Source organism: Punica granatum, chromosome 4, assembly GCF_007655135.1.
Source record: "Punica granatum isolate Tunisia-2019 chromosome 4, ASM765513v2, whole genome shotgun sequence".
Lineage (NCBI taxonomy): Eukaryota > Viridiplantae > Streptophyta > Magnoliopsida > Myrtales > Lythraceae > Punica > Punica granatum.
Window position 1 is genome coordinate 13,651,798 of NC_045130.1, and position 26,361 is coordinate 13,678,158.

The following is a 26,361-nucleotide window of genomic DNA, read 5'->3' on the forward strand; positions in this document are numbered from 1 at the left end:
GATTTCTTCAAGTTTGGGGTTTTCTCTTTTCCTACCTAATCATAAAAATATAATGCACCATTCAATTCCAGCTTTTGGCTCCTATACTTACAAATCCAAAAATTCAATGAATTCAAACTGATCTAGATTCAAGGATCAATTCATTAAAGTGTAAAACTCTTGTAATTATGAATTTTTTCTATATAGAATACTCGACATTAAAACCTTACTTCGGTTCCATGTTGTAGAAATGAAATGACTCATCCAACTATTCACTCACCATTTAGTATCTAAAAATTCAGTAAATACTAACTTATCAATATTCAAGGATCAATCCACTAAAAAGTGCAAAACTTTTCCAATCGTGAATTTTTCAATTTACAATACTTGACATTGAGATCTTACTTCGATTCCATGTCCTAGAAGTGAAATGAGTCGCCTAACTATTCACTCTATGACACCATTAAACTAAGCATATATATTGGCCAAAAAGAAAAACTAAGCATATATATTGGCCAAAAAGAAAAACTAAGCATATATGAACTAAAATAAATTAGAAAATATATAAGTAATAAATAAATAAAAAAAAATTAGAATTAGCCTCCAATATGGATTGTTGCCTTCAATGCCACTCCACCAATGCCACTCCACCCCGGCGTGCACCACGTTATCGCCCTATTCTTATATCCTTTTCTTTTTTTTTTCTTTATTAAAACCAAAAATATTGTTAGTATATATTATGGTGGGATCAATAAATTACTTTATTCATTTGATTACATCACCAAAATCGGAAATCCAGTCGGTGGCCCCTTCCATGTATATATCGTGCACATTAAAATATATCATAAAATGCACACTAAAATAGATCATTATTTTTATGGCCTCCCGTGCATGTCTCATCTTTCCGTAATTATTATATGGTCGAGCAAGCGTGCTTCGCATGAAATTCCAAAATTAAAATAAGCACGACTCGGGTAACTAAAATATGTAAATAAATAGTCGATTAAATTGACCATTAGGGATTTCACCAAAAAAAAAAAAAGACCATTAGGGCCTTCAGGGTCTCTTCCATGTAGAAGTGAAGCTCAATTGCATATATAAGTATGGGCTTATATCATGGACACATCTTTTGTTTAATTTAGACCGTTCACAATTTAACAGTTAATTCTATTTTACTACTGGTTATGATTTAAAAAAAAATCTAAAACAGAAAAGATGTAAAATTCAAATTCCTTGAGAAATAAAGGGATTGGCAGATTTTTTAGGGAATTGGCTAAGGGTTAATTACCAAGTTATTTAACTAAATTTTTTTTGCTTGGTTCAGGCAATTTTTCTAATAAATATATATAAGTAGGTGTATAGCAGCATTACGCGCCATTTTTATCAACGATTTTGTCCCTTATTCATTTGTTACAATGGGTTGTAATTTTTTGTTAACCTGAACATAAATTAATTCGAACTAAAATATTTCTAACATCCTCCCATTGGTTTATTCATCTCTTGAGTTCCTAGGTATTCACATGACCAAGCGGATTAGTTAGGCAATATCCCGATACCCTCTTTAGCGGAAAAAAAAAATCTTCCATCTGTGGAAATTCAAGATACTTGATTTAAAAATTGAAACACATTTTATTAAATAAATAAAGAGAAAATCAGTATATAATATATAAAAGTGAAAAAGAGAATCATAGAAGTTTTATTTGAGAACTCTCACCTCCTAACGGAAAAAAAAAATGAAAAAGAAAAGAGAAAGAGTTATGCACATTGGAAGGTAGGAGATACACAAAGATGAGAAGAATTGTTAGGAGAGAAAGGTGGATCGAAGGAGATAGAAAAAAAGGAATTTTCATAATTAACTTTAAGAAGCCTTGCTGGTCATACTTCTCGTTTCCTTGTCAATGCCGAAAAAGATCTTCAAGCTGAGTACCACATCACCGTAAAAAATGAGAGAGATTTTTGGAAGCTCAAATCTCGCACGGACTGGCTCTCGGAGGATGATCAGAACACTAAATTCTTTCATGTAAGCACTCCAGTCGACATCAATTTTAAAAAAAATTCAGCTCCTAAAACACCAGTTGGGACATGGGTTACTGAACCAAATCAGCTGACAACTCATGTGAATTCTTTCTTCATGAAGCTATATTCCACTGAACATGTACCTTCTTGCTTGAAACAAAACCTTGATTTGGATAATGAGCATTCTTTCCCAACTGAGGCCATCCAAGATCTCTCTCGACCCATTTCTGACCTGGAATTTCTCAGTGCTCTTAAAGGTCTTAAGCCCCACAAGGCTTCGGGACCCAACGGCCTTCATCCTATTTTCTTTCAAAAGCATTGGACCATTGTCAAAGATTCCATTATTTCCTTTGTTAGAAATGTTTTTCAGAGGGGCAAACTTCCAGAAGGTGCCAATGACACCCTTATTTCCCTCATTCCGACATGTACCTGTCCGGAGTCCATTAATCAGTTTCGTCCCATGAGCCTCTATAACACTGGTTACAAAATTATTTCTAAAATCTTGGTGAGGCGTTTAAGTCCTTTTCTTGACGGTTTCATCTCCCCTTTTCAATCTAGTTTTATCAAGGGACGTCGTGGGGCGGACAATGTAGTTTTATTGCGTACGTCCCTCAAGAATAAACAAGTTAGAAAGGGGTTTATGATTTTGAAACTTGATCCTAAAAAGCATTTGACCGAGTTGAGTGGGGATTTGTCCTCTCTTCTTACAAATTTCCTGACATTTTCACACAAGTGGTTATGCATTATATATCCTCGACCCGCACTAATGTTCTTTTCAATGGTGAAAAGTTTGAATCTTTCTCGCACTCGCGAGGAATCCGACGAGGCAATCCACTATTACCTTACATCTTTTATCCTTGGAATGGAGATTCTTTCTCTTCTCATAGAACAAGAATCTGCCAAGGGTACATGGAAGGGGATACGCCTTGCCCGAGGAGCCCTTACTCTCTCCCACTTATTTTTTGTATACAATATCCTCTTATTTGGGGTTGTGGATGGCGATACTTGTTTGTCCATGTAAAAACACCTTGGATTATTTTAGTAGAATTTCTGGTCAGAAAATTAATAACTTATTTGGATTAAGAGTTAAAAAACTTTAACTTTGACTTTAATTTTAACTTAACACACTACAAAATAAAAACACACATTTTCCAAGTAAAAAATTTTAACTTTAACTTTAATTCAACACACTACACAACAAAAACACACATTTCACAAGTCAAATTTATAATCACATCTCATTTGTCATTTTCCACAATCAAAATCAAAATAAAAATCAAAGTTACTTTAACACTGAAACCAAACGCAGCATAACTTTCTCAAATCCTTGGTTATTTTCTCCAAAAACACCCCCACTAGGATGAAGAACTGCGTACAACGCGCTTTGGGTATCTCTGAATCCAATACGCTTAGAAAATATCTGGGTTTTCCTATGGGTCAGCAAGTCGATCCTCTTCTTTTCATTTCCTGATCGACGAGTTCAAAGATAAACTTTCGGGTTAGAAAGCAATTATTCTTTCGATGGCCGGAAGAGTCACCCTTGCAAGATCTGTCACACTCCTTCCATAGACTATTGTAATTCGTTTGATCATCTTACCCAAAACTTTATATGGGGATCTACTGAGAGCCGGAGAAAACTACATCTTCTAGTGGGGATTGGATAACCAGCCCTAAGGGCGAAGGAGGATTGGGCCTTCCTTCTGCTGAGGGTCGTAACATCGCTCTTTTAGGCAGCTTTGCTTGGAGGCTTCAAAGCAAGACCTTGGACTAGAGTGCTCAAAAGAAAATACTTTCCACCCCGAGTTGGTTCTAAGTATTCAAACTCTCTTAATCGATCGGCCATTACCACTGGCGCACAATTATGTTCATTAGGCAGTAAATGGGTCATAGGAGATGGAAGCAAAGTAAACCCGTGGAATGATTGTTGGCTAGGCAAACAGCCCTTTAGATCGCAAATTGTTGTTCCTCTTTTGCCTAATGATGACGCTCTCAAATTGGTTGATTTCCTGTGCAATGATGGTTCTTGGGATGAAACCAATTTATCTTTTCACCTCCCGGGAAGTATCATAGATCTCATTTGCAATATCTCCCGAAGTGTGACTGGCAATGGAGGGAATGATAAGCTCATATGGAAATACTCTCCTAATGGCCTTTTCACTACCAGCTCAGCTTATGCTCTGGCTTGTTGGAGGGACCCTTCTTCCAACAATAATTCATGGCAATGGCTCTGGAAAACTGACACTATGCCTGGGGTGCAACACTTTCTTTGGCTTGCCTGCCATAATAGGCTGGCCACCGCCACTCTGCTGAGTGGATGGGGTATCTCCATTCCTTCGGAGTGCTCCATCTGCAGAGACTTTGATGAGAACACCTCACGTGTGTTAAGGGAATGGCAAGTGGCTTGTGTTTTCTGGGATAATCTTGGCATCCCTCTTTCAAAGAGAGGATCCTTCTCTCTTCCCATACCTCAATGCTCAAGGTCAACTGCGAGGCTTATGAGGCTCATACTCTGAATATCCCATGGAAAATTATCTTTCCACTCGTTGTATGAATTTTTTGGAAGCAAAGGAACAGTTTTATATTCGATAAGAAGCGATTGCACCCTCAATTCCATCGCCTTTGTTTGGAATTTGCGGCTAAGTTCTTTGCCTCGGCTGCCCCTGCAAAACACGAGAGCTTCGGGGAAATCCTAGTGCACTGGTGATAATGTGATACTAATGCCCAATCATTTTGGATTGTAGGATTCTAGCTGGTTCCTTCACCGATTTTAAGATTGGACATGCATTCAGAGAAGCTAAAACTTGTTGGCGAACTTTCTTGCTATTACGGGATATCCTCCGGGATATCCTCTCGTGATTTCCACCTCTCTATTTCCTTATACATAATATTGTATTATAGGATAGATAGTTATCAGAATATTGACTTGTAACTTTTAGCAATCTTGCCTTATTCTTCTCCCGGGTTATGGCTATATGTACAGAGACGTGATATCAATAAAATTAACAAAACCATTTCACAATCTTCTCGGTTTTGTACATGGTATCAGAGCAAGGTTTGCTCGAAATCGACTCACCTCGTGTATTCTTAATGGCGAGAATTACCTCACCTGGTCGAAACTCATGTGGACGGCACTGGTGGCGAAGAACAAAATAGGTTTCATCGATGGAACCATGCAGAAGCCGGCTGAAGGGGATCTCAACTATCAACAATGGATCACTTGCAATTCCATGGTGGTAGCCTGGCTGTCCAATTCTGTCGATAAGGAGCTCCAGCCCAGTGTTGCCTGCATTCAAAATGCGAAAAATCTGTGGGATGAACTCAGAGAAAGGTTTTCCCAAGGTAATGAAACAAGGGTTTATGAACTCAAATCTCAAATTTGACTTATGAAGCAGGAAGGGCTATTCGTCTCCAAATACTATTCGGTGTTAAAGGGGCTGTGGGATGAGCTCGAGAATTTTCTCGAAATAACTCACTGTACCTGTGCGGCGGCGGCGTCCAATGTTTCGCAGAGGGAGAAAGAAAAATCTTACTAGTTTCTCATGGGACTCAACCCCGAGTTCGGTACGGTACGGTCTAATATCTTGAGTATGGAGCCATTCCCTTCTCTTAACAAGATTTACTCGATGATTATACACGAGGAGAGGCAGAAAATTGTGTCTCGTGTAAGTGAGACAGGAACGGATGCGGCTGCTTTTCTTATAAGGGACGAAGGAGGCCAATCGGAGATTCGATCAAGTGGTCGTCCATTCTGTGAACACTGCCATCGCGTCGGCCATGTCCGAAGCACCTGCTGGAAGCTTCATGGCAAACCAGTGAATTGGACTGGTAAAGGAAAGATGAAGCAAACAGACTCTAAGCAGATAAAAAGGGCAGGCAGCGGTAATCCTAGGTCATATGGCCCAATGGGCAGTTAGGCCCAAGTCAATGCTGTCCAGACAAATGGACAGTCGGCCCAGCGACCAGGGAAGCCCAATCAACTGTCTGATCTCTCTCCGGCCCAGTTTGTTCAATTTCAGAAATTTCTGAATATGATGGACAACGAAAATGAAACCACCGAGCCTCTTGTTGGTAAAAACTTTGTTTCTCTTGATCCAAGTGTAAATTGGATTATTGATACAGGAGCATCGCACCACATGACGGGCCAAGCTGATCTTTTATCTAAGTCCAGACGATCCATTCATAATTTTTGGGTTGCAATTCCTAACGGACAATCGGTTCAAGCCACTCAAATTGGAGAAATACATATATGGGATAATTTCATTTTAAATGAAGTCTTAGTAATTCCATCATTCCAATGCAATTTAATCTCAGTTGCTCAGTTATCATCCGATTTAAATTGGCGAGTGATATTTCTCACCAATATGTGCTTGATACAGGACCTAACCACGAGGAAGACGATTGGGGTGGGTGGACGGTCCGGGGGGGGTCTATTATTTGAGATGCGTGTCTTCATCAGCCTTTGCTTCACCGGCTATCAATGAGAACAGTGAATTATGGCACAGGCGGTTGGGACACCCATCAAAAGGTGTTATTTTCAAAGGACTTGCAAATTATCCAAATAAAACTAGAGATAAAGTTTGTGATATTTGCCATAGAGCAAAACAGACTCGTTCTCCGTTTCCTATTAGTATTAATAAAGCAAGCCATTTATTCCAATTGGTTCATTGTAACTTATGGGGACCATATCGAGTCAAATCAATTACTGGTGCTTATTACTTCCTTACAGTAGTCGATGATTTCAGTCGAGCGGTATGGCTTTACCCGTTACGTGATAAAACCGAGGCTAAGCAAAAATTGATTGGTTTTTGTCACTTAGTGAAGAATCAATTTGAGAAATCTATCAAAATCATTCGCAGTGATAATGGCTTAGAATTTCTTTCCAAGGAATTACAGGAGTTCTTTCTTCAGAATGGAATAATTCATCAGACGTCTTGCTCAGACACACCACAACAAAACGGACGTGTGGAAAGAAAACATCGCCACATCCTCAACGTGGCTAGATCACTTCTTTTTCAAGCTGGGCTTCCTAATCGCTTCTGGGGTGAATGCGTCTCCACCGCGACATATTTAATCAATCTCACTCCAACACCAGTCTTATCGGGTAAATCTCCTTATGAAGTGTTGTTCAATAAGACACCCGATTATTCACATCTACGAGTATTTGGTTCATTATGCTATGCACATCATCGGCCTCGAAATAGAGATAAATTTGGAGAACGCTCGCGTAAATGCCTCTTCGTAGGGTACCCATATGGAAAGAGAGGATGGCGTCTTTATGATATACAGTCTAGTGAAATATTTGTTTCGAGGGATGTGCAATTCTATGAGGATATTTTTCCATTTTCTCAAAATGCTGGGGTTTCACGTGACCTCAGCTCAAAGGATACCCCTCTATTCCTGCATCAGCCGAACCATGAGGAAGAAGGGGAGTTTGATTCTGGGCTGGGCAATTCACTTGGGCCAGACACAACCCATTTTAGTGGAGAGAGAGCACAGCCCTCTCCTATGCAACGGGCTGACCCTCCTTCAGCAATATGCAGCCCAATTCGTAGCTCGAACAGCATTGGCCCACGTCCAAACGCACAGAATCACAGACCTCTTCAACCTTCTGGAAACATCATCCTCGAAACAGGGGAGTCTCTTCCCCAAATCACTGAATCAGTCAATTCTGCAGACCAGAGGCAACTTTCAGCTGCCATTTCATCTGAAACCGAAAAGAATGGGTCACATGCACTTCCTACTGAAGATCTACCGTCCAATACAGCGCCTTCACACACTGAAACAACTTCTCATGTGGATAAAGGGTCTTTCTTGGCTCCGATTTTACCTGAAACGGAGACACAATCCCCACAACAGGTGCGTCATTCAAGACGAATTCGTAATCGACCCGGTTATCTGAAGGATTTCGTGTGCAATATTGCAAATATTCGACCCCCCCACTTCTTCTCATCGACTCCTTCGTCCTCCTCAGGTCAGTTCACCTCTCTTGAGCACTTTCTGTCCTATTCAAAGTTTACTGACCGGCATTTTGCATATACTGCTGCGTTAGACTCTGATGTTGAGCCCAGGACTTACAAGGATGCTTTTCAAGATCCTCGATGGCGTGATGCCATGAATGAAGAAATTCGAGCACTGGAGATGAACAAAACATGGACGATAGAGCCCATTCCTTATGATAAGAAACCTATAGGATGCAAATGGGTCTTCAAAATCAAGAGAAATGCTGATGGGAGTATCGAGAGGTTCAAAGCTCGCTTAGTAGCTAAGGGATTTACTCAAGTCGAAGGCATCGATTTTACAGAGACGTTCGCTATAGTGGCTAAACTAGTCATAGTCCGGGTACTTTTATCTATGGCTGTTGCTCATAATTGGGAAATGCACCAATTAGATGTTCATAATGCATTTCTTCATGGTGATTTATCTGAAGAGGTTTATATGCGCATGCCACCGGGTTTTTCTTCTCGGCGTCCAGGATATGCATGCCGCCTGCGTAAATCTCTATATGGCTTACGTCAGGCATCTAGGAATTGGTTCTCTAAATTTGCATCAGCACTTCACAATTTTGGACTTGCACAATCTGGTTCCGATTACTCATTATTTACTCTGAAGAAAGATGGGAATTTTCTTGCTGTTCTAGTATATGTCGACGATTTGATAATTGCCGGCAATAACTCGGAATTCTGTGCTTCACTCAAGCAATATCTAGCCACATGTTTTCGTATTAAGGATTTAGGTCCTTTGTGATATTTTCTTGGAATTGAAGTAACTCGGATGGATAACGGATTATTTCTCCATCAGAGAAAATATGTTCTTGATATACTCACAGAATGTGGCATGCTTGGCTCTCGACCGTCTTCGTTTCCCATGGAACAACAACATAAATTATCTTCGGAATCGGGCTCTCCGTTGTCTGATCCTAGTAGATATCGTCGTCTCATTGGTCGTCTTATCTACTTGACAATCACTCGTCCTGAGTTATCCTATTCTGTTCACATCCTCTCCCAATTCATGTAGGATCCACGTCAGGACCATTGGCTGGCAGCAATCCGTATACTTCGTTACTTGAAACAATCACCGGGACAAGGTATTTTTCTCCGACCGCAATCCATGGAGCTAATAGCCTATTGTGATTCTGATTGGGCTAGTTGTCCAATGACGCGAAGGTCAGTCACAGGTTACTTCATCACACTTGGAGGCAGTCCCATTTCATGGAAGACCAAGAAACAGACAACTGTATCTCGTTCATCAGCTGAAGCTGAATACAGAGCAATGGCAGCTACAGTCAGTGAAGTTCTTTGGCTCCGTGGTCTACTTTCATCACTTGGTGTCACATTATCTAGTTCTACTCAGCTCTTCTGTGATAATCAAGCAGCACTCCATATCGCTGCTAATCCAGTTTTTCATGAAAGGACCAAGCATATTGAAATCGATTGCCATTTCATCCGGGAACACTTACTATCCAACAAGATCGTTACAAATCACATATCCACACGTCTTCAGCCTGCTGATCTCTTCACCAAAGCTTTGGGACGTGATCGCTTTCGGTATCTTCTCAGCAAGTTGGGAATTCGGGACCCTCATTCTCCAACTTGAGGGGGCGTATTACGGGATATCCTCCGGGATATCCTCTCGTGATTTCCACCTCTCTATTTCCTTATACATAATATTGTATTATAGGATAGATAGTTATCAGAATATTGACTTGTAACTTTTAGCAATCTTGCCTTATTCTTCTCCCAGGTTATGGCTATATGTACAGAGACGTGATATCAATAAAATTAACAAAACCATTTCACAATCTTCTCGGTTTTGTACACTTGCCTGGACTGCTCGGGAGGAACTTCATGACCAGCCAATGAATATGGCCAGAACTCTATGGTTCATTTTGATTCTCCCGCTGTTGGGTTCATGACCTCTTACTGTTTGATCAGAAGGGGGTCGATAAAACCCGTACGGTGTGTACTATGAATAGTTTCTAATATATATTCCCTCTTTTGGTAAAAGAAAAAAAAGGATATTCCTGAATTTAAATGTTATATTAATAAAAAATTTCTTCTCCTTTTCCTTAAAAAAGTAGTATAGATTGAAGAAAAATATGGACAAATTGAATTCACACGTTTTTCTTTTCATGCAAGGCCACGAAAGTGAGGAATCTCCCGCGCCGTGAGATTTCATTGGCCGGCGTGGCGTTCCATAAATTTTGGCCCGGCCGGCGCACAAAAAACTTAAGAGGCAAATATATTTGATAAAGCGCCCTTTTTTTTTTTTCCTTTGTTCTTTTCTCGCTCCACATCGATTAAAGACAAAATTTAGGGGACGAATATTATTATATTTACCCCAAAAAGATGAGTGAATATTGCTACTCTATAAGTCCTTCAAATTATTCGATCGAGGCATGTATTTTCCCTTTATAAATAATAAATAGCTTCAGTTTGTTATCAGAACCGGACCGGACATCGAACCGGCCGAGGCATGGGGTCATGGGTTTATGGGTTCAACCGGGGGTTCGATGGGTCGGACCGCTTGTTTATTTTTAAAATAATATATATATATATTATTTTAAGAAAATAATATAAAATACAAAAAATAAAAATAAAAATGGTAATATATATTAGATAATAATTAATATGTGTCCAAAAAATATATAAGAAAAATTTATTTGCATCTAATTGTAAATGACTCGTAGAAAAGAACTGATAGTCATTTGACAGTGCCCAATTAATCAAGAGTTAAAACTTTTCCAATGTCAAAAGAAATCGCCTAAAGAGATAGAATGGATTGGAAACAACATACAACACATGAGTTATAACTCATAAGACCACAACAACCTTAGCACACAAGTGTCTATCTAACCTTCACACATCTCACACGTAAATTAACAAAAAAAATAAAATAAAGATAAGTCATAGTTCACCATCACAAGTTGATAAATCAAACCAAACAAGGACTAACTAATCGGTCAATATCATCAGCAATTCCATGCACTCCAATCTCCACCATAATTTCCACAAATATTGTCTTCAGCTGCAGCATCATGTGGTGCTTCAGGAGCTTCAAACAATGGATTCTCTTGGACTCGGTCATTGACATTCCCTCCATCAATATTATCTTCAGCCTCATCATCCATATCAACATCTTCCAAATGCAAATCCAACGAATCTGTACGAGGAATATTACTACTAAAAATGAAATGACAATATACAACCTATCATGAAAATAGTCGGAATGAAATAAGAATATTTAGTACCATCATTTCCATTTTCTTGAATGCACATTTGCAAATCCCGTCTAAATGTTCGCAATTCTTCATTTGATAGGGCCGGTGGCTCATCCTCTAGTACCCATGTAGAATAAGAAGCAAACTTCTCGAAGTCAATTGGGTCATAATTTCTACCCTTGAAGTAGTTCCTACAAAACAAACATCTCTTGTATACTTATATGTTGCAAGTTGCAACAGATCATCAAAACAAAGTAAATATCTAAATATGAGACAAAATTTCTAATAAAGTAAGAAAGAAAAAATGGAGAGAAGCAATTGTATATACCTTTGTTGCAACTTCAAATTATAATGGACATAAACAAGGTCATTCAACCGTTGATGCTCAAGTCGGTTCCTTTTCTTAGAATGAACATGATCGAACAAACTCCAATTCCGCTCACAACCCGAGGCACTACAAGTTTGGCTCAAAACACGAATAGCCAACTTTTGTAAATTTGGTGCACTCGAGCCATACCACATCCACCACTCATCTAAACATATATAAAGAAAATAAGAATAAGAAAATGAACAAACTCAAATAAAGTAGGAAATAATAATCGAAAACACTAGTGTTTAGAACATACCTGGAGCCATCACGATGCGATCGGATACTGCGGATACTCGTCCAAAATCACCTTCAGCATTTTTAAAAATCTTCATTTCACTTGTTAATTTTGTCTGCAATGAGGGCTTTCCATAGGAATATCTCTCTATCACATCCAACAAACCGGAAACCGTTCCTCTATTCTTCTCCATCTCGGTCAAGTCATACTGATATTGGGATTCAACCAATACCCAGCAGCATGCAAATTTTTGTGGAGTTGCCTATCCCATCGAGCATCAAGAATGTTGATATACGGCTCAATCTTCTTCTTTCTCTTATTGAATCTTTTCAACATCTCTTCCCTAGCTTTGTACATTGCTTCAAGCAAAAATCCCATAGCAGGCCTTTCATCACTATCAACAATACGTAATACACGAACAAGAGGTTCACTAATCTGCACTATGGCTGCACATTCAGACCAGAAAGAATCCACAAATAACAGTTTCACAAATTCTTTTGCTTTACTTTCTTTGCATGGCTTGAACTAGTCCATTCACTAGATGTTACCATAGCCCTCAAAGCATTCTGTTGTGCCAAAATACTCTGCAATGCAATGAAATTAGTGGCAAAACGAGTTGGAGCAGGGCGTAGAATTTCTCGTCCACCAGTGAATTTTCTCATCAGATTCAATGCAAAGCAATGATTGTAGATATACTTAGTAATCTTCGAAGCATGAGTCACAATATCACTCACCTCGTCCAACTTACCAATATCACTGAGAATTAAATTAATGCAATGAGCTGCACAAGGAGACCAAAATATTGTCCTGAACTCCTGCTCCAACAAACGACCAGCAGCCACGTAGTTAGCGGCATTGTCAGTCACAAAGTGAACAACATTCTCTTGACCAACAAATAGGACCACCTCTCTGAATAATTTGTAAAGCATCTCCCCAGTTTTCGAAGCATCTGAAGCATCGACAGACTTCAAGAAAACAGTTCCCTTAGGACAATAAACTAAAAAGTTAATCAAAGTTCTCCTGCATTGGTCTGTCCATCCATCCGCCATTATCGTGCAACCCGTCTCTTTCCAAATAGATCGGTAGCTATCGACATACTTTCTTACCTCCTCAACATTTTTTGTCAATAAATATCCTCTAAGATCATGAAAGCTCGGACCTTTATAACCTGCCCCCATGCTAGCAATGGCATCGATTGCTTGCTGGTAATAAGGAGAGTTAACCGTATTAAACGGTATACTTGTAGCGAGCATCCACTTAGAAATGGCAAGATCACACTTCTCGGTGACTTCTTTGCTTTGCAAAACACTCTTGAGTGTCCTTTGAGCTCCCGGTGTTGTTCTCGGTTCGAAGTAAGAATTAATTTTCATCTTATTTGGCATCGCTGTCTTTGATTGAGTTGCCTTTCCTTTTGCTTTTGAATGAAGATGTGTCATTTCTACTCTCTCCTCATCATGCTCAGAGGTGTAGCATATGGATTTTGCTCATCTAACATATCCATACTTCCTTTCTTTTCTAACATGTGCCCAACCAGAGTTCTTGCATTCTAAATCGAACAGCGTCTGGCACCTTCCGACATGCCTCTGCATTTCCTTTTAATCCCGCCAAATGTTGTTTAAACCGATTTATACCGCCACCAGAGAGAACTTTTGAGCAATACAAGCATAGTAGCCCTTTCCTTCCATTTGCTGACGGTACTTCCTTGCAATGTGCCCATGCCGGATCAGTTTCCTCTATTTATGCCTTTTGGAGTAGAAGAACTCGGGGTGGATTCTCTAGTAGATGGCGTAGGAGTGGGTGTGTTGCTGTTGCTAGCACCAGCAGAATACATTGTTTAACTAACAACCTGTAATGAAGAAAAAAAATATATTTCAAGCTCAACATTAAGAAAAACAGGGCAGTAAAGAGCAATAAAGGGCGAGTAAATGATAGCTCGAAAGAGAAAAGACCAATAAAGGGCAACATTATCAAAACCAACCACCAATTTAATACAACAATTCCATTTAAATAACTTTTTTTGTTTTTCTCTCATTCACAAAACAATCAATAAGGAATTGTAAGCTATGTGATTCATCAATACACAGCACCGGTAAGTAGTACATTAACATGAGCGTCTATGTATCTTGTAATTGGTCCCAGTTAAAGTCTCCCTCTGTGTATATATATATATAAGTGCTTCATGTGCAATCTATTAATTTTGCATGCATCGAAATATAAAAAATAAGCTTCTTTCACTAGAGCCAAATCAATTCGACTACGGCCCCTCATAGCAGCATTGATCCAATGCCATGTGTGGGTACCTCACATGCAATAGGCCCCATTCAATTATATGAAGCTCATCAGATTTCAAGCAGAACTGGTGGAGAAATGGAGTTCTTCCCAATTATCATTGATGAGGTTTTCGACTATGGAAGCAAATAGAATTAATTCAATTATTCTATGGACAAATGCCACCATGTGCTGCTGCATGTGGAATCCATATATCTGTTATTATAATTGCAGGGTGACTTGACAGTTAAATCATCCAATATAAGATCCAGACCTCTTGCCCTCGCAATAATGAGGTTCGAGTTTCTGGAAGAAGAAGCAGCCATGAAATCAAGTTCATAATCTATAAAATAGTAAAATTTAATACCTTACTTAAGCTTCAGAGGTCAGATTCCCGCTTACTCTTTTATCATCGCCAATTGGGGAGGAACAAAAAAAGCTGTTACAGAAGAAGCTGCAGAAATTAGGCCTCCCAAAAAGATAAAAGTATCCGATAAAGAGTCCTTACGCCAACAACTCATACAAGTGTTCAGGAACAGGGCAGCAACAAAATGGAGATTTTTTTTCCACCCAATTTTCCAAGACAGACTACCATCAGAGGAAGAGAAGTAGAACTTGTCAGAATCAAAATACCAAATTACTCCACAACCACAAGCAAAGGAGAAGAGGGAGAGGAGCGACGAACCGATGAAGAACAACCGGAAGAATCTCGAAGATGCTCTGCAATTTCCACTCGAGTCGAGGGGGTTTCGAAAGAGAAGAAGAAGAATCAGAGGAGGCGGAGAAGATGAGCTAATGAAGAATAACAACAGGAAGAGTCGAAGGGGAAGTGAGGAACTCGAGAAGAAGACGACTAGGGTTTTTCCAGAATTCAACTCTGCTGCTCTGCATTCTGATAGATTTCTGATTTTTTGCAATTCTGCTCGGGTCGGGAGGAAAGAGTTCGGGTCGAATTCCGCTTAAAATTTATGAACCCATGAACCGGCCGGTTCGAATGGGTTCGATGGGTTCACGTAAAAACCGGCCGGTTTTTTAGGTTCACCGGGTTTTTTATGCATTTCCGGTTTTTAAGCGAACCGGACCGGTCATAGGTCCGGTTTCCGGTCGGACCGGTCGAACCGGCCGGTCCGGTCCGGTTCTGATAACAGTTTTTACTTTTAGATAGAGCATTGCTATGGATTTATTAATTAATCGTACTATATGCATGATGCTCTTGGATTCACTCATTTAAGAGAATACTAAATAATCATAATCTAATCCCGTCCTTACAACTTCATCTTGGTTTTTTCAGAAGTTAATTTAATGTCGTTCTAATTAACTCGATAAACAGTTAAAATTTAACAAGGTGCATATGTTACAATATTTTGTTTGCACTTACGCAATATTACTCTCATATGCAAGGGACCATAATAACAACAAATTTAGAACTAGAGCTTAACTTAGACTTCGGTGTTGAGTTCAAGTAAATGAAGTGTCCCAAATTTAAGACGTGTGTCTAACTGATTAAAGTCACTTATCGAGATATAAATTATCGATAACATCCATTATGTGAGATAAACAGTGAGACTGATTTTCATGAGTCTCAAAAGTCAAAAGAACTAAAATCTTTTGTTTAATGAGGTTTTTTTTTTTAATTGTTTCACAAATTTTAGTAAAAGAAGGGGAATGAAAATATCAAGTGGTCTTCATTTCCCCATTAACAATCTAACAAGTGGTCTAAATGGTACAGATTCAACTCGGGGAATGTCAATGAACATTAATCCTTCTGCGGATTTCAAGCACGATTGAGCACATTTCCCGGTCAATACTCACGGGCTGCCTCTGCCGGCCTCAAAGTCAACTCGGAAACAAAAGTTGGAGTCTCTTTTTCAGAATTATATTAAAATCCACTTTATTCTACTAATAAAAGAAAAAATAAAAGTATTTCTAAAACTATCTCCGATGGGTGTATCTTTCTTATTATCTAAACTGCATCACACACTGTCATATAGACACCACATCAAACAGAGACAAATTTCAAGAAAAAAAGAGACATTTATTCCAACCGCATCTCCGATTTTAGTGTCTTTGACTCGACCAATGCATACATATTATATTAATTAAATAAATATTATTATTATATGTAATTAATATATACTCTTAATAGTTTTAATTAATCTAATTAATTAAACATAATTAAAAAATACAAAATAAATAAAAGATTATTTAAATTAATAATAAAAAATATGTTAATTAATTAAAATTCATAATATAAATTAATATTACAGAACGTAAAAAAACACGGCATAATGAGAAAAACACACCATCAATAATAAAAAAAAAATATGTTAATTAATTAGAATTCTAAGAAATAAAAATTACAAAAAAAATAAAAAAAGAAAATGTCGCATTTGCCAAATTTGCAGCCAACGACTACATATTTGAAACGAAAAAAAAAGGGGGAACGGCAGCCCCTTATTCACCGGTTGGGCGTATCTGTAGAGGCGCTCAGAGACATGCGTGGCATCTTCTACAGCCGCGTGTCTCTCTAATGCCACCGGGCATAAAGAGACGGGGCGACAAACCCACTAGAGACAGCCTAATGCTGTCGTAAAAGATGAAAAGGTAATTTTCGTTCGCGGGCAACGACTTTTCACTCAGATTCATGTGAATAGCTCGTTGTGTTGAATGGTACTTCAAATGTCCCTTTTTAACCAAAAACATAAGGGGAGAGAATTTGGTGGGATATATAAAATTTTTGGGATCAAAAGGCCATTTAAATCAGTATGAGCTTGTCAATATCAAAACTTTCAGGCTATCGAATCGAAGAATAATTTCCGAATTCAAAATCTTTTTCCCGTAGTTTTGTTCTTCTTTTTCAATGAGACAATTGGACTTCAGAACCGACGTATAAAGCACGACTAGCACCGATTAATTGATTCTACACATGCATTGTTCTTATTGTGCATTATATATATGTAATATAAGATAGACGGCGACATAGAAAGCGGGAAATCTGGGGAAGGAATGTTGACCACAGGATTATATCACGACTTCAGAAATTCAACCAACCATGAATTGGAGATCATATATCCAATCCGTACGTGAAAATTGGGATTTAATTTAATTGCAGAAAAAAGAATTTGAGGTTTGGCGGAAATTGGGAGGGAAGACAAGCAGGTGGAAAGTCATATTTATTTGTTTTTGTTTTTTGTTTTCTAAATTCCAACCATTTAATTTATTATTTAACACCCAAAATAGGAAAAAGAATAAAAAGTAAAAAAAAAATATTTGGATTGTTTTTCTCGTTCTCGCTGATGAATAGTACCCAATAACTAACCAAACTAGAAATTTGGTATTTTCAGAAGTGTCGGTAATTCTCACTTATGTATGACCCTACGAGTACGAGAGGACCGAGCGGGGACCCTTTTCGTAACAAATTATTTTCGCGATACGAAATTCGCTCTGAAACAATTCATTGACTAATTAATTTCGATGACAGGAATCCATTCAGAAAAAAATTAAACTGCATCTGACTTCTTTTATTGCGACCTGGTTCGTTTTTCACGTGATGCAATTTCCCTTTCGAATAGAATGGCAAAGTATCTCGTGGGATTTGGGACTCTGAGTGGGGCCCGGCTCACTACGCTTGGTGGGCCCAATTGCATGTTTTCGTATGGGCCTCAAAACCTGACAAGCCCAATGGGCCAGCCGCTCAGGCCTAACGGAATCGAGTCTGACTGCAAATATATCGTGGAGAGACGGATAAATGGAGTGGAAACGACACATATAGCATGAAAGGGGGCAGTGGGATTTAATGATCAGTTGTTATTATCCTAAAGCATCGTGCTACTACATCGGAGTTCACCAGACAAGGAATCCCGGGGCCATGCGATAGGAGGAAACTGCCATGGCGATTTAATGTTAGCAACTTCAACCCGAGCGCCATTAGAAGCGCTGCAGGGAGAACAGGGGGACAGCTCAAGGGTGTCGAGCCAAGAAGGCAGTGAGCCTCTCAAAGGTGGCGACATCACAGGGCAAGACTATCCTGTCCTGCTTATCGAAGTTATCGTACTCCTCGGCGGCATTGTCCAGCAGCTGGTGCACGATGGGGTTCTTGAGGCAAGACAGTGGGAGTACAAACCTCGTTAGCTCGTGATCTCTGCCCACATAAACCACAAAATGACCCTTTGGAGCTCTCTTGTACATTCCCTCCCAATCGCACTCGACTTTAACCGGCATCACTGAACGATAAAACTTTACCTTTCGAACGAGTTTGAGAGGGAGAGGAAGTGTTTGGACCGGAGGAGGAAGCAACTTCCAGGTTAAATAGAGGAGAGGCACTGGCAGTTATTAGTTATTTTGTCTTATTATAGAAGATAAGGTTCCTTCCTGCAGAGGAATGTGTTGCCTTCATGAAGTTGGTGCAGAAGATGGCCTTAACATGGAGCTATCAAGGCCATGCCCTCTGCCCCTGGTTTTCCAACACCGAATATATACATAAAAGACGTTTCCACCGGTCTCAAACCCGGATTTTCTCGGAGGATACTGCTCTCCAGTCTCTTCCCGGCTTATTACTCCACGTGATCCGGGGTTATGCGGAGAACGTGTTATTGGTACATGCACATGCGAGGGAGGGGGAGAAGAGTGGCCGTTTCTTACCCCCATAAATGATGAAAGATGAAATTCCTTGGGCATCAGCCCCATAGCCGCAACGAGTTAGTGGCTTAGGCTGCAGGAGCAGTCTCTCGAGTCTCAGAAACTCTCTGCAAAAATATTTAAAGCTTTCCTCCCCATACCCCCACATATCTATTGCCAGTGGATACGGTGATGATGATCGGCCATGTTACTCCACAACATAGAGTGGTGGACCAAACTAAGACCACGTAAAATCTTCGGTTTGGATCTCATTAAGATAAGGAGAACAAATTCAGTTTCTCTACTGCTTTACACAAATTCAAACACACTGAACAAATGTTATGGATGGTCTGAAGTGTATATAAGATTTTAACAGAAATTATGCCTCCTAATTGTGTTTCCCGTGGAGAAATGGAGGTGGTGGTGCCGAGCTAAAACTGCCATAAAACCCTTCACATGGAGTTGACACTCCTAAACCAACCAGCAAAAACATGGGGGTTTGACAGCAGTCCTGCAAGATGAGTTCAGGGATTCATGTGGTATTGAGTCAGTTAACTTCAGCTGTTTCCCTCATCTGACCAGGTTAGTCGTAATGAGTTGAGGCCAAGCGTCATTCATTCCAGTTTCACCCGCTTCTGATGTGTTTCCCTCATCCAATCAAGGCATTCTTCTGCAGTTCCAGAGGGATTTGCCAGCTGCCAAGCAAGAATTCTTTGTTGCTGTCCAAAACGAAGCAATAAAAGAAAAACCGTATTAGTTTTTTTATTTTTCTTTTTAATTATCAGTAGTTAGTATATGGAAAATATCTAACTTACCCACTCTCTAACAAGTGGTCCTCCAGCCTTCAGCTGCAACACGCTCATAATCTCCTTCCCGTTCAACAATGGCTTTGCCTCCCACACCTTCTCTAGTCCTGAATGTAAAGGTCCAGTAATGAGTTAGCATCAGTTTAAATAAGTGGTCATATCGTTCTCACGAACTTGGTGGGATGAAAAAACAAAAAGACAAATATAACTGTGGAGAACAAGTTTGTCTAGTCCAGAACTAAAGATAGAGGAATCCTATTGAAACATAGGTGAAGTCAATAGCGTAAAGCTGTAAATCAGAGTAATAAAACATTAAATTAAATGACATTTATGAGAGGATTACCTAATCTAAAAATTGCATCCTCAACTACCTTGAACGCCTCTCGTCTCTTCTCAATGGGGTGCTTACTATTATCCAAAGAATCTTCAGAGCAACCAACATCAGAAGGATAAGATAACATGGAAATTAACAAGGCTACTCGCCAAAAATCCTTAATGTCCCGTAAAAGAAAACCTGCATCAGATGAAAATAATAACATGTAAGACGACAATAATATGTACACCTTAATGTTTGTGAATCTAAGAGGAGCATGAAGCCAAGGAAAAAGGAAAAGGTGCTATTCAAAAATTTTAGAATTATTTTTTGGATAAGAAAATATTAGTATTATCATCGCCGCCTGGAAAGTCTGTTAGCATATGATTAGATAATGCCAGAGAACTTGAACTAGCTCATGCAGTAAGCAGGGAAGTACAGAGGATTATCGAGATGCACCTACTGATACCCGCAGTTTTGAGGAAGCAGGAATACCACCAAGTCCATTATTCAGGTCAAGTTCATCAAAATCACATTCCCTGTCTGATTCAAGAGAGGGAATCAACTTCAAGAATCTCTCAGCAGCTGAGTGTACGCCAATGACCTTATAAATATATTGTTGCTCATGTTAATTCACGGATGAACCCCAAGAAAACAAAAACAGCCACGTCCAAATCAGATGGCTGGACCATTATATTTGGAGTATATGGGCTATCACTTACCATCTCAGCATCACTAGCCTTCCGCTTTAAGGAGTTCCGAAAAATATAATTTACAACTGGAATCTGCATCCAGATAGAAAACAACCTTGAGCACAAGCATAGGTTAAAATACAGGGAAAAAGGAAAAATGGAAACACTCCAGGAAATATAAGAGCATTATAAAGCATATAAGTATGGTAGATGCAAGATGAATTAACTATAGAAGAAGAGGGAAAAGACCTTCTTAGCTTTGTTATCCTTGTATGTTGCCTTTCTGAAGGGAAAAAACAGGGCAGCATAAAGAGCAAGTCTTCGTTGATCATCCTAAAGGAGCAAATTCAATGAAAGATTACTGACCAGCACACAAAGGCTGATTCACAAGTTAATCACGCAATCGTCTCTCTACCAAAATTTGAAGGAACAATATATCGTTGTGACCAAATAGCTACTACTAATAGATGACATGAATATCTTAAAGAAAGGGAGTAGAGGCTAAAGGTATACTCACATTGAAAACAGAAGATCCTATTGAGTGCAACAGATTCCATCCAGCACCCAAATAAGTTACACAAAACCTAAGAAAGACTTGAAAAATGTAATCAAGAGGAGTATCTAAAAAAACAGAAAAAGAACGGAGAAAAATTTCAGGTGCAAAATCCCTCAAAAAGCATCAGAGAGAATGAAAAGAGTTCCACATAGATAACATAAATCAGGAAAAGGGGGATCCATTATATACCTATTGCAATCATCCGGAAGGGCAGGTTCATAATCTGGAGGAAGGCCAAAAACAACAGAAAATAATTGCAAATCGTAAATGTACTCCACTGCTTTAACTGGCTCATTGCCGGATATCATGAGATCAATCTGCAGCAAGGAAAAGTAGAATGATAATCACACAGTGGTAAATACAGCAAAGGCTGGCAGATCTTTCACTCAACAAGCTACTAGATAATTTTGCTAATGACGTCTTCAAGACCAGCCGATGTAGAAACAACACAAAAACAAGAACATACTTCAGTCCCAATGCGCTCTTTGCTAATTTTTGCAGCAAGCGCGTCTCTCACATCATCTGCAGCTGCAGCCTTTTTCAGTTCTTCATCCAGAGTAAATCTGAACCTTGCACCTGAAATTATAATAGTGACGGTGATTTCAAAGCAGAAGTTCGTGAACAAAAATATCAATGAACCTATAGGAAGAGTCCAACAGCAAATTCAAACTGACATATCACAAAAATATCCACAAAAAGGTCGACACCAATTTATTAATTTAGTCTTTAGTGGATGATTTAAATCGCACTACTATAAGCTTCGGGCGTATAAAAATACGCATCATGAAATCAATTCTTAGTGAGAAGGCAGAAAGTAAAAAACAACTGAAATACAGCTTACTCTAAGAAAATACCATGAGGATGATTCTTGTATAAATAAGTAACATAATATGCAAATCAATAAATTTCTTGTCCCTTAACTATCCAAGCAAGATACGATCAGCGCAGAATAGCCATATTACCGAAACGAATAGCGCGAAGAACCCTTAGAGGATCATCCAAGAATGTTTCCTTTGGTGGCAAAGGTGTTACTATTCTTCCTGATTTAAGGTCTTCAATGCCTGATGAGACAACAGGGGATATTCAAGAATGAAACGCATGACATCGCTGCAAAACCAGAAATTTTGTACATACAAGACAGTCAAACCAAATCTTACCTCTACCAGTTAAATCTTCAACTGAGCTGGTGTTAATATTGTAAAACATGCTGTCCATTACAAGAAACCATCAATCAGATATCAAAATATAAAATTCAACAAGAGCTAATGATGAAATCATGATAAAGAGTCAAGTCGACAAAATTGTTATGTTACTATGATACAAAGCCAGTCGATGAAAATTGCAATGGCAAGATTGACAGTGTCGAAATATCTAACATTGAATTATGACCCCAAAAATTTTATTATAAGGAAAAACAGTAGAATCAGATGTCTGAACAAAAAATTCAACAAGAGTTAATGATGTGATAAAGAGCCAACATAATTGTAACAGTCAAGAATGATACCGTTGAACTATATATTTAAATCATGGCTGTAAATTTTTTTTTTTTTTGCATAATCAACAAGGATAACACTGGCAACAGATATCAAACCTGTTTATAGTTAAGTCCCTCCTGTATGCATCCTCCTCAGCAGTACCAAAATCCTGTAATGGGAAGCAAAGGTGATACAATATTCATGTACAGTAAAAGCCGGACTAGAAAATAAAATGCAGATAAAACTGAAAATCCAAAATACATTCAATTCATCAGAAGATTAATGGCAAGAAGAAGAACCAGAGAGATAAAGAAGATACATTCATCGTCAAATATTTCAAGAAGACTGGCAGCTACGTACTTACTGAGAAAGCAAAAAAATAAAAATCAATGAAGAAGTGGCTTACACATAGTAATGGTCCTTACGTTTTTGCTCATGAGTATTCTCTCGCCAAACATATATATATATATATATATTTTTTTTTATCTCATGCTCCGCTTATTGAATACAGTTTATATAGAATTAGGATATTATATTATATTACAAAAAAGATTAGCTTAGCAAGGGCTTCCCATACAAACAAAGAAGGACAAGGAGAAAAAAGAAAAAAAGAAAAAAAGGAAAACTGAAAAACTCAGGGACGGGGAAAGTGCACGTGCATGAACAAAATTGTAACCAACCAACAATTTTCATACCATCTGGGTAGGGATCCGGCTATTCTCACTGTACTTTTCCGACCTTAAGTTCACAAAATCAATCCATACATCATAAAGGCGCATCCTTGCTGTTTCCAGGTGCTTTGATTGGTCTGGATTGCTGCAAAACTAGATATCAATAAAAGATACCTTCAAACTACCAATCAGAACACCAGCACATTACATTCTGATAGGGCCTAGAAGTTTTGTTGTGCCTTAAATGCTAACATGGCAACGTAAAATGTATATAAGTACCTTGGAATGACTGCGAGTCCTTGTGCCTCTTCACCAGTAGAGGCCAGATACTCCGTCACCTTGTCAACAAATTTACTACCCATCATATCATCAAGCGCAATATCAATATCATAACAATCCTTGCCCAGCAACTGTGTCCAAGAAAGTGGGGCAAAAAAATGAGGAAAGGAGATCATTGTGAGGCAGTGCGAAAGTAGGAAGGACAACTCATATGTGCATGCCATTGCCCGAGAAATACAATCTCCTTATTACGAGTCTCTATTTTATTGAATTTTCTGCATCTTAAGCCTTCTCTTCATATAGGAGAGTTCGTCATATTGCCCACGAAGGAAGGTGCCGGTTGACATAATTTGTTCTAGACAGTGAGTTATATGTAACCCCCCATAAAAATCGCAGCTTTCTCTTTACTTATGAGAGCCAATCCAGAGAAGAGGAGCATCCACCATTATCAATACTAGACGGTGCCCAGGAAGATGATCACTACTGTTAGACGCAAACTAGCCATTGAGACAGCATCACAGAATGCTGCAAAGCGAATACGCTTTCAACTTTTAAGCCTCATGTATGAATCCTAACAAGTTTATGAGGAAAACTCTCATATGAGAATTTTTGTTCCTTTCGAATTTTTGTTAAGGTTCTTCCCATTTCAGCCCCCCATACAGCAGCTGAGAAACGTACGCACCTTATCGCGGACCCAACCGCCAGCAACACGGAGCTGAGTGGGGAGATTGAAATGGCGAACGGTGGCCAGGAGCCTATCGAAGATCTGCCGCTCCTTCCCAGTCAGCTCGATCGTGTCTCGCAAGCGCACGGAGGGCGGAGCAGAGGCCGTCGCCATAGCTCCGCAGCTGGAGAACCGTATGACTGTTGCTCTGCTCCGGCAACGACTTGCACGAGGAGAGGAGAAGCTTCGACAGGGGAGGAATGGCCGAGGAGAAGAAAGGGTGGAGAAGAATCGGAGGGACGGAGGAAGCAGAAGGGATTGGAGATTTATAGCTCTCATGGCCGACGGAAGACGAAGAAGAAAAGGGTTTTAACGGTTCGGAGGGAGCAGAGGTTTTTCTCCGACAGGGTAAGCGGTTCATTGTCCGGTCCAGGTCGGTTCATCTTGTACGGAAATTATATACTAATTTACATTTCACACCCTAAACTTACGTTTCTCACATTTGTTCCCGAAAGTATCATCACATCTCTGCATATGATGCCATGTCCTGAAAAATCAGTGCAAAGTTCACTCTGCTCTTTCAATTGCGCTTTCTAATCTCATCGACCATGGCCAAGAGCATCCATCCAAGTTCCAAGTTGCAGGACTTCAGTCAATGGCATTCGTCCTTCATGGCATCGCAATTGATTACGATAACAGTCCCGACTTTCTCATAATGTACAAGCAAATGAACTTGAGTGGCAGACGAGAAGACGATGGTCATATTCTGATCAAGAGGAAGACCTCTCCGATAAAATTTGTGGACTTTTGATCATACGGCAAAGTCAAACCGTCGACTTTAAACTCGGCGCTTCTTGGGAGGCAACCTAAGTTTTTACCTTTTTTTTTTTTTCTAATTTTGGTTTGATTTTTATTTATTTATTTTTACTTTTAGTCAGTATTTAACGTATTTTTATGTGCCGTTGCAGCTTCAGGAATTACATTTTGCGGCTTCCTATCAAGTGTACTACGACGCGTGTTCAATGATTCAATTCAGTAAAAGTGTGTCGAGGAGCACTTGTCATCGTGTCATAGCACAATTAGATGTTTAGCTCTGTAAAATGTGCTTAGCCACACTAATAACAGTGGTGCGACACGAAATTTGAGTGCTCTTAGTAAAAGTGTGTTTAGGCACAATCTTTATTGTGCTGAGGCATGGTGTGAATTTGCTGTGTTGGGTACACTTATAAAGGGGCGAAGCAAAGGGGGTTTCTGATTTATATTCTTAAAAAAAAAATCAAAAATCAAAACCCCTAATTTAGTCTACTGGCGGGACAGTAAAGTGTCCCTTTGTACTTAGAAGGAATCTAATATATTAGTCAGTAGCTTTAGTTTACACTCCAAATTGAACAAAGATTTCAACATATGGTCAAAACTATCAGGAACGGAGAAAATTTTCAGCTGTCAATTCCTTGGTACCCGGAAGAAACGCTAATTCGATTGCCCTCCAAAGTCCAATTCATCTCCACAAGTCTAGAGTCACCATTCTAGTACTATCCGACTCTTCCATTATATCGAAACATCCATTCATTCATATGTCCCTTGAGAATGCCTCTAAAGAGTAGTTTGCGTACTAAGAACTAACCCTTATCTGAAATTACATGACATCGTAGAATAACGGGGCATGGTGGGCCAATCAAAGATATAGAAATTGAACTAGTCTTCAAGCCATCAGCTAGCTGGGAATTGATTGTATATGTATTATTGATGTTTGATTATGGTGATGTTCCATGCATACTATAGCAGTAGGACCATTAAAAAGTGACTATAGCATATAAAAAAGAAGGGTCAGAATTGTTGTCTAAAAGGCTATTATGAGCATGACACGAAATCGATCGTGTCCAGAAACACGTATAGGCCCCCAAGTGTAATCCTAACTACACCAAAAGTATATATCCCTAAATCTCTCGAAGAAATTAACCTCGAGAGACTCAACATGATCAAATGTAGCTACAATGAAGTACATCACTGCAATCGTCTAAGACAAATGGTATGAACTAATAGCCACCCAAAATATATTCCAAATAATATGAATGCTCAGTTATATCTCCAAGAATTTGGATGCTTATGTGCAAAAGGTGCGTAATAACTTCTTATTAAGGAACGCACTGCAAAGTTTGAAATTAACTTTTTCAAGTTAATTTGAAGTGCAGGAAAGGAAAGG

At 39.1% G+C, this 26,361-nt stretch overlaps 4 protein-coding genes across 5 annotated transcripts; all 4 read right to left on the minus strand.

The window, feature by feature from the left end:
* Positions 1-10,697: 10,697 nt before the first annotated feature.
* LOC116206006 lies at positions 10,698-12,018 on the minus strand. The gene is made up of 4 exons (XM_031538728.1): positions 11,839-12,018; positions 11,541-11,745; positions 11,243-11,403; positions 10,698-11,154 (listed from the first exon to the last, which is right to left on the minus strand). The coding sequence occupies exons 1-4, from the start codon at positions 12,008-12,010 to the stop codon at positions 10,964-10,966; spliced, it is 729 nt and encodes a 242-aa protein (XP_031394588.1). The 5' UTR covers positions 12,011-12,018; the 3' UTR covers positions 10,698-10,963.
* On the minus strand, positions 12,016-13,406 carry LOC116204135. Its single transcript, XM_031536212.1, has 4 exons — positions 13,311-13,406; positions 12,924-13,019; positions 12,366-12,800; positions 12,016-12,252 (listed from the first exon to the last, which is right to left on the minus strand). Exons 1-4 carry the CDS (start codon positions 13,404-13,406, stop codon positions 12,016-12,018), a joined length of 864 nt encoding a protein of 287 aa, XP_031392072.1.
* Positions 13,407-17,950: 4,544 nt separating this feature from the next.
* On the minus strand, positions 17,951-18,306 carry LOC116204136 (auxin-responsive protein SAUR50). Its single transcript, XM_031536213.1, has one exon. The coding sequence runs from the start codon at positions 18,304-18,306 to the stop codon at positions 18,046-18,048; it is 261 nt and encodes an 86-aa protein (XP_031392073.1). The 3' UTR covers positions 17,951-18,045.
* Positions 18,307-18,928: 622 nt separating this feature from the next.
* On the minus strand, positions 18,929-24,535 carry LOC116205997 (tRNA nucleotidyltransferase cca2). Of its 2 annotated transcripts, none has more exons than XM_031538717.1 (15): positions 24,177-24,535; positions 23,495-23,625; positions 23,240-23,360; positions 22,661-22,713; positions 22,227-22,276; positions 22,032-22,130; positions 21,536-21,645; positions 21,259-21,386; positions 21,031-21,097; positions 20,763-20,846; positions 20,544-20,606; positions 20,281-20,425; positions 19,852-20,022; positions 19,518-19,615; positions 18,929-19,421 (listed from the first exon to the last, which is right to left on the minus strand). In XM_031538717.1, the coding sequence occupies exons 1-15, from the start codon at positions 24,495-24,497 to the stop codon at positions 19,317-19,319; spliced, it is 1,746 nt and encodes a 581-aa protein (XP_031394577.1). In that variant the 5' UTR covers positions 24,498-24,535; the 3' UTR covers positions 18,929-19,316. The 2 variants fall into 2 exon arrangements, with proteins under 2 accessions (XP_031394577.1, XP_031394580.1); XM_031538720.1 differs by having other exon boundaries at positions 23,495-23,553; positions 24,177-24,524.
* Between the last annotated feature and the right edge of the window lie 1,826 nt (positions 24,536-26,361).

Bases quoted from the DNA above. Each gene is read 5' to 3' on its own strand.
- LOC116206006 (XM_031538728.1), bottom strand. From the start codon at position 12,010: ATGGAGAAGAATAGAGGAACGGTTTCCGGTTTGTTGGATGTGATAGAG. The intron at 11,404-11,540 runs GTATATACAATT...TTTGTTTTGTAG, and splicing joins AATTTGAAGTTGCAACAAAG to GAACTACTTCAAGGGTAGAA. The intron at 11,155-11,242 runs GTACTAAATATT...TTCCTCGTACAG, and splicing joins TCAAGAAAATGGAAATGATG to ATTCGTTGGATTTGCATTTG.
- LOC116204135 (XM_031536212.1), bottom strand. From the start codon at position 13,406: ATGCAGAGGCATGTCGGAAGGTGCCAGACGCTGTTCGATTTAGAATGC. The intron at 12,801-12,923 runs GTAAGAAAGTAT...TATTGTCCTAAG, and splicing joins TGACAAAAAATGTTGAGGAG to GGAACTGTTTTCTTGAAGTC. The intron at 12,253-12,365 runs GTAACATCTAGT...GCCATAGTGCAG, and splicing joins AGAATGCTTTGAGGGCTATG to ATTAGTGAACCTCTTGTTCG.
- LOC116204136 (XM_031536213.1), bottom strand. From the start codon at position 18,306: ATGCCGGTTAAAGTCGAGTGCGATTGGGAGGGAATGTACAAGAGAGCT.
- LOC116205997 (XM_031538717.1), bottom strand. From the start codon at position 24,497: ATGAGAGCTATAAATCTCCAATCCCTTCTGCTTCCTCCGTCCCTCCGA. The intron at 23,626-24,176 runs GTGCGTACGTTT...TCTTGGACACAG, and splicing joins GCGGTTGGGTCCGCGATAAG to TTGCTGGGCAAGGATTGTTA. The intron at 21,646-22,031 runs GTAATATGGCTA...TTATAATTTCAG, and splicing joins TCTTCGCGCTATTCGTTTCG to GTGCAAGGTTCAGATTTACT.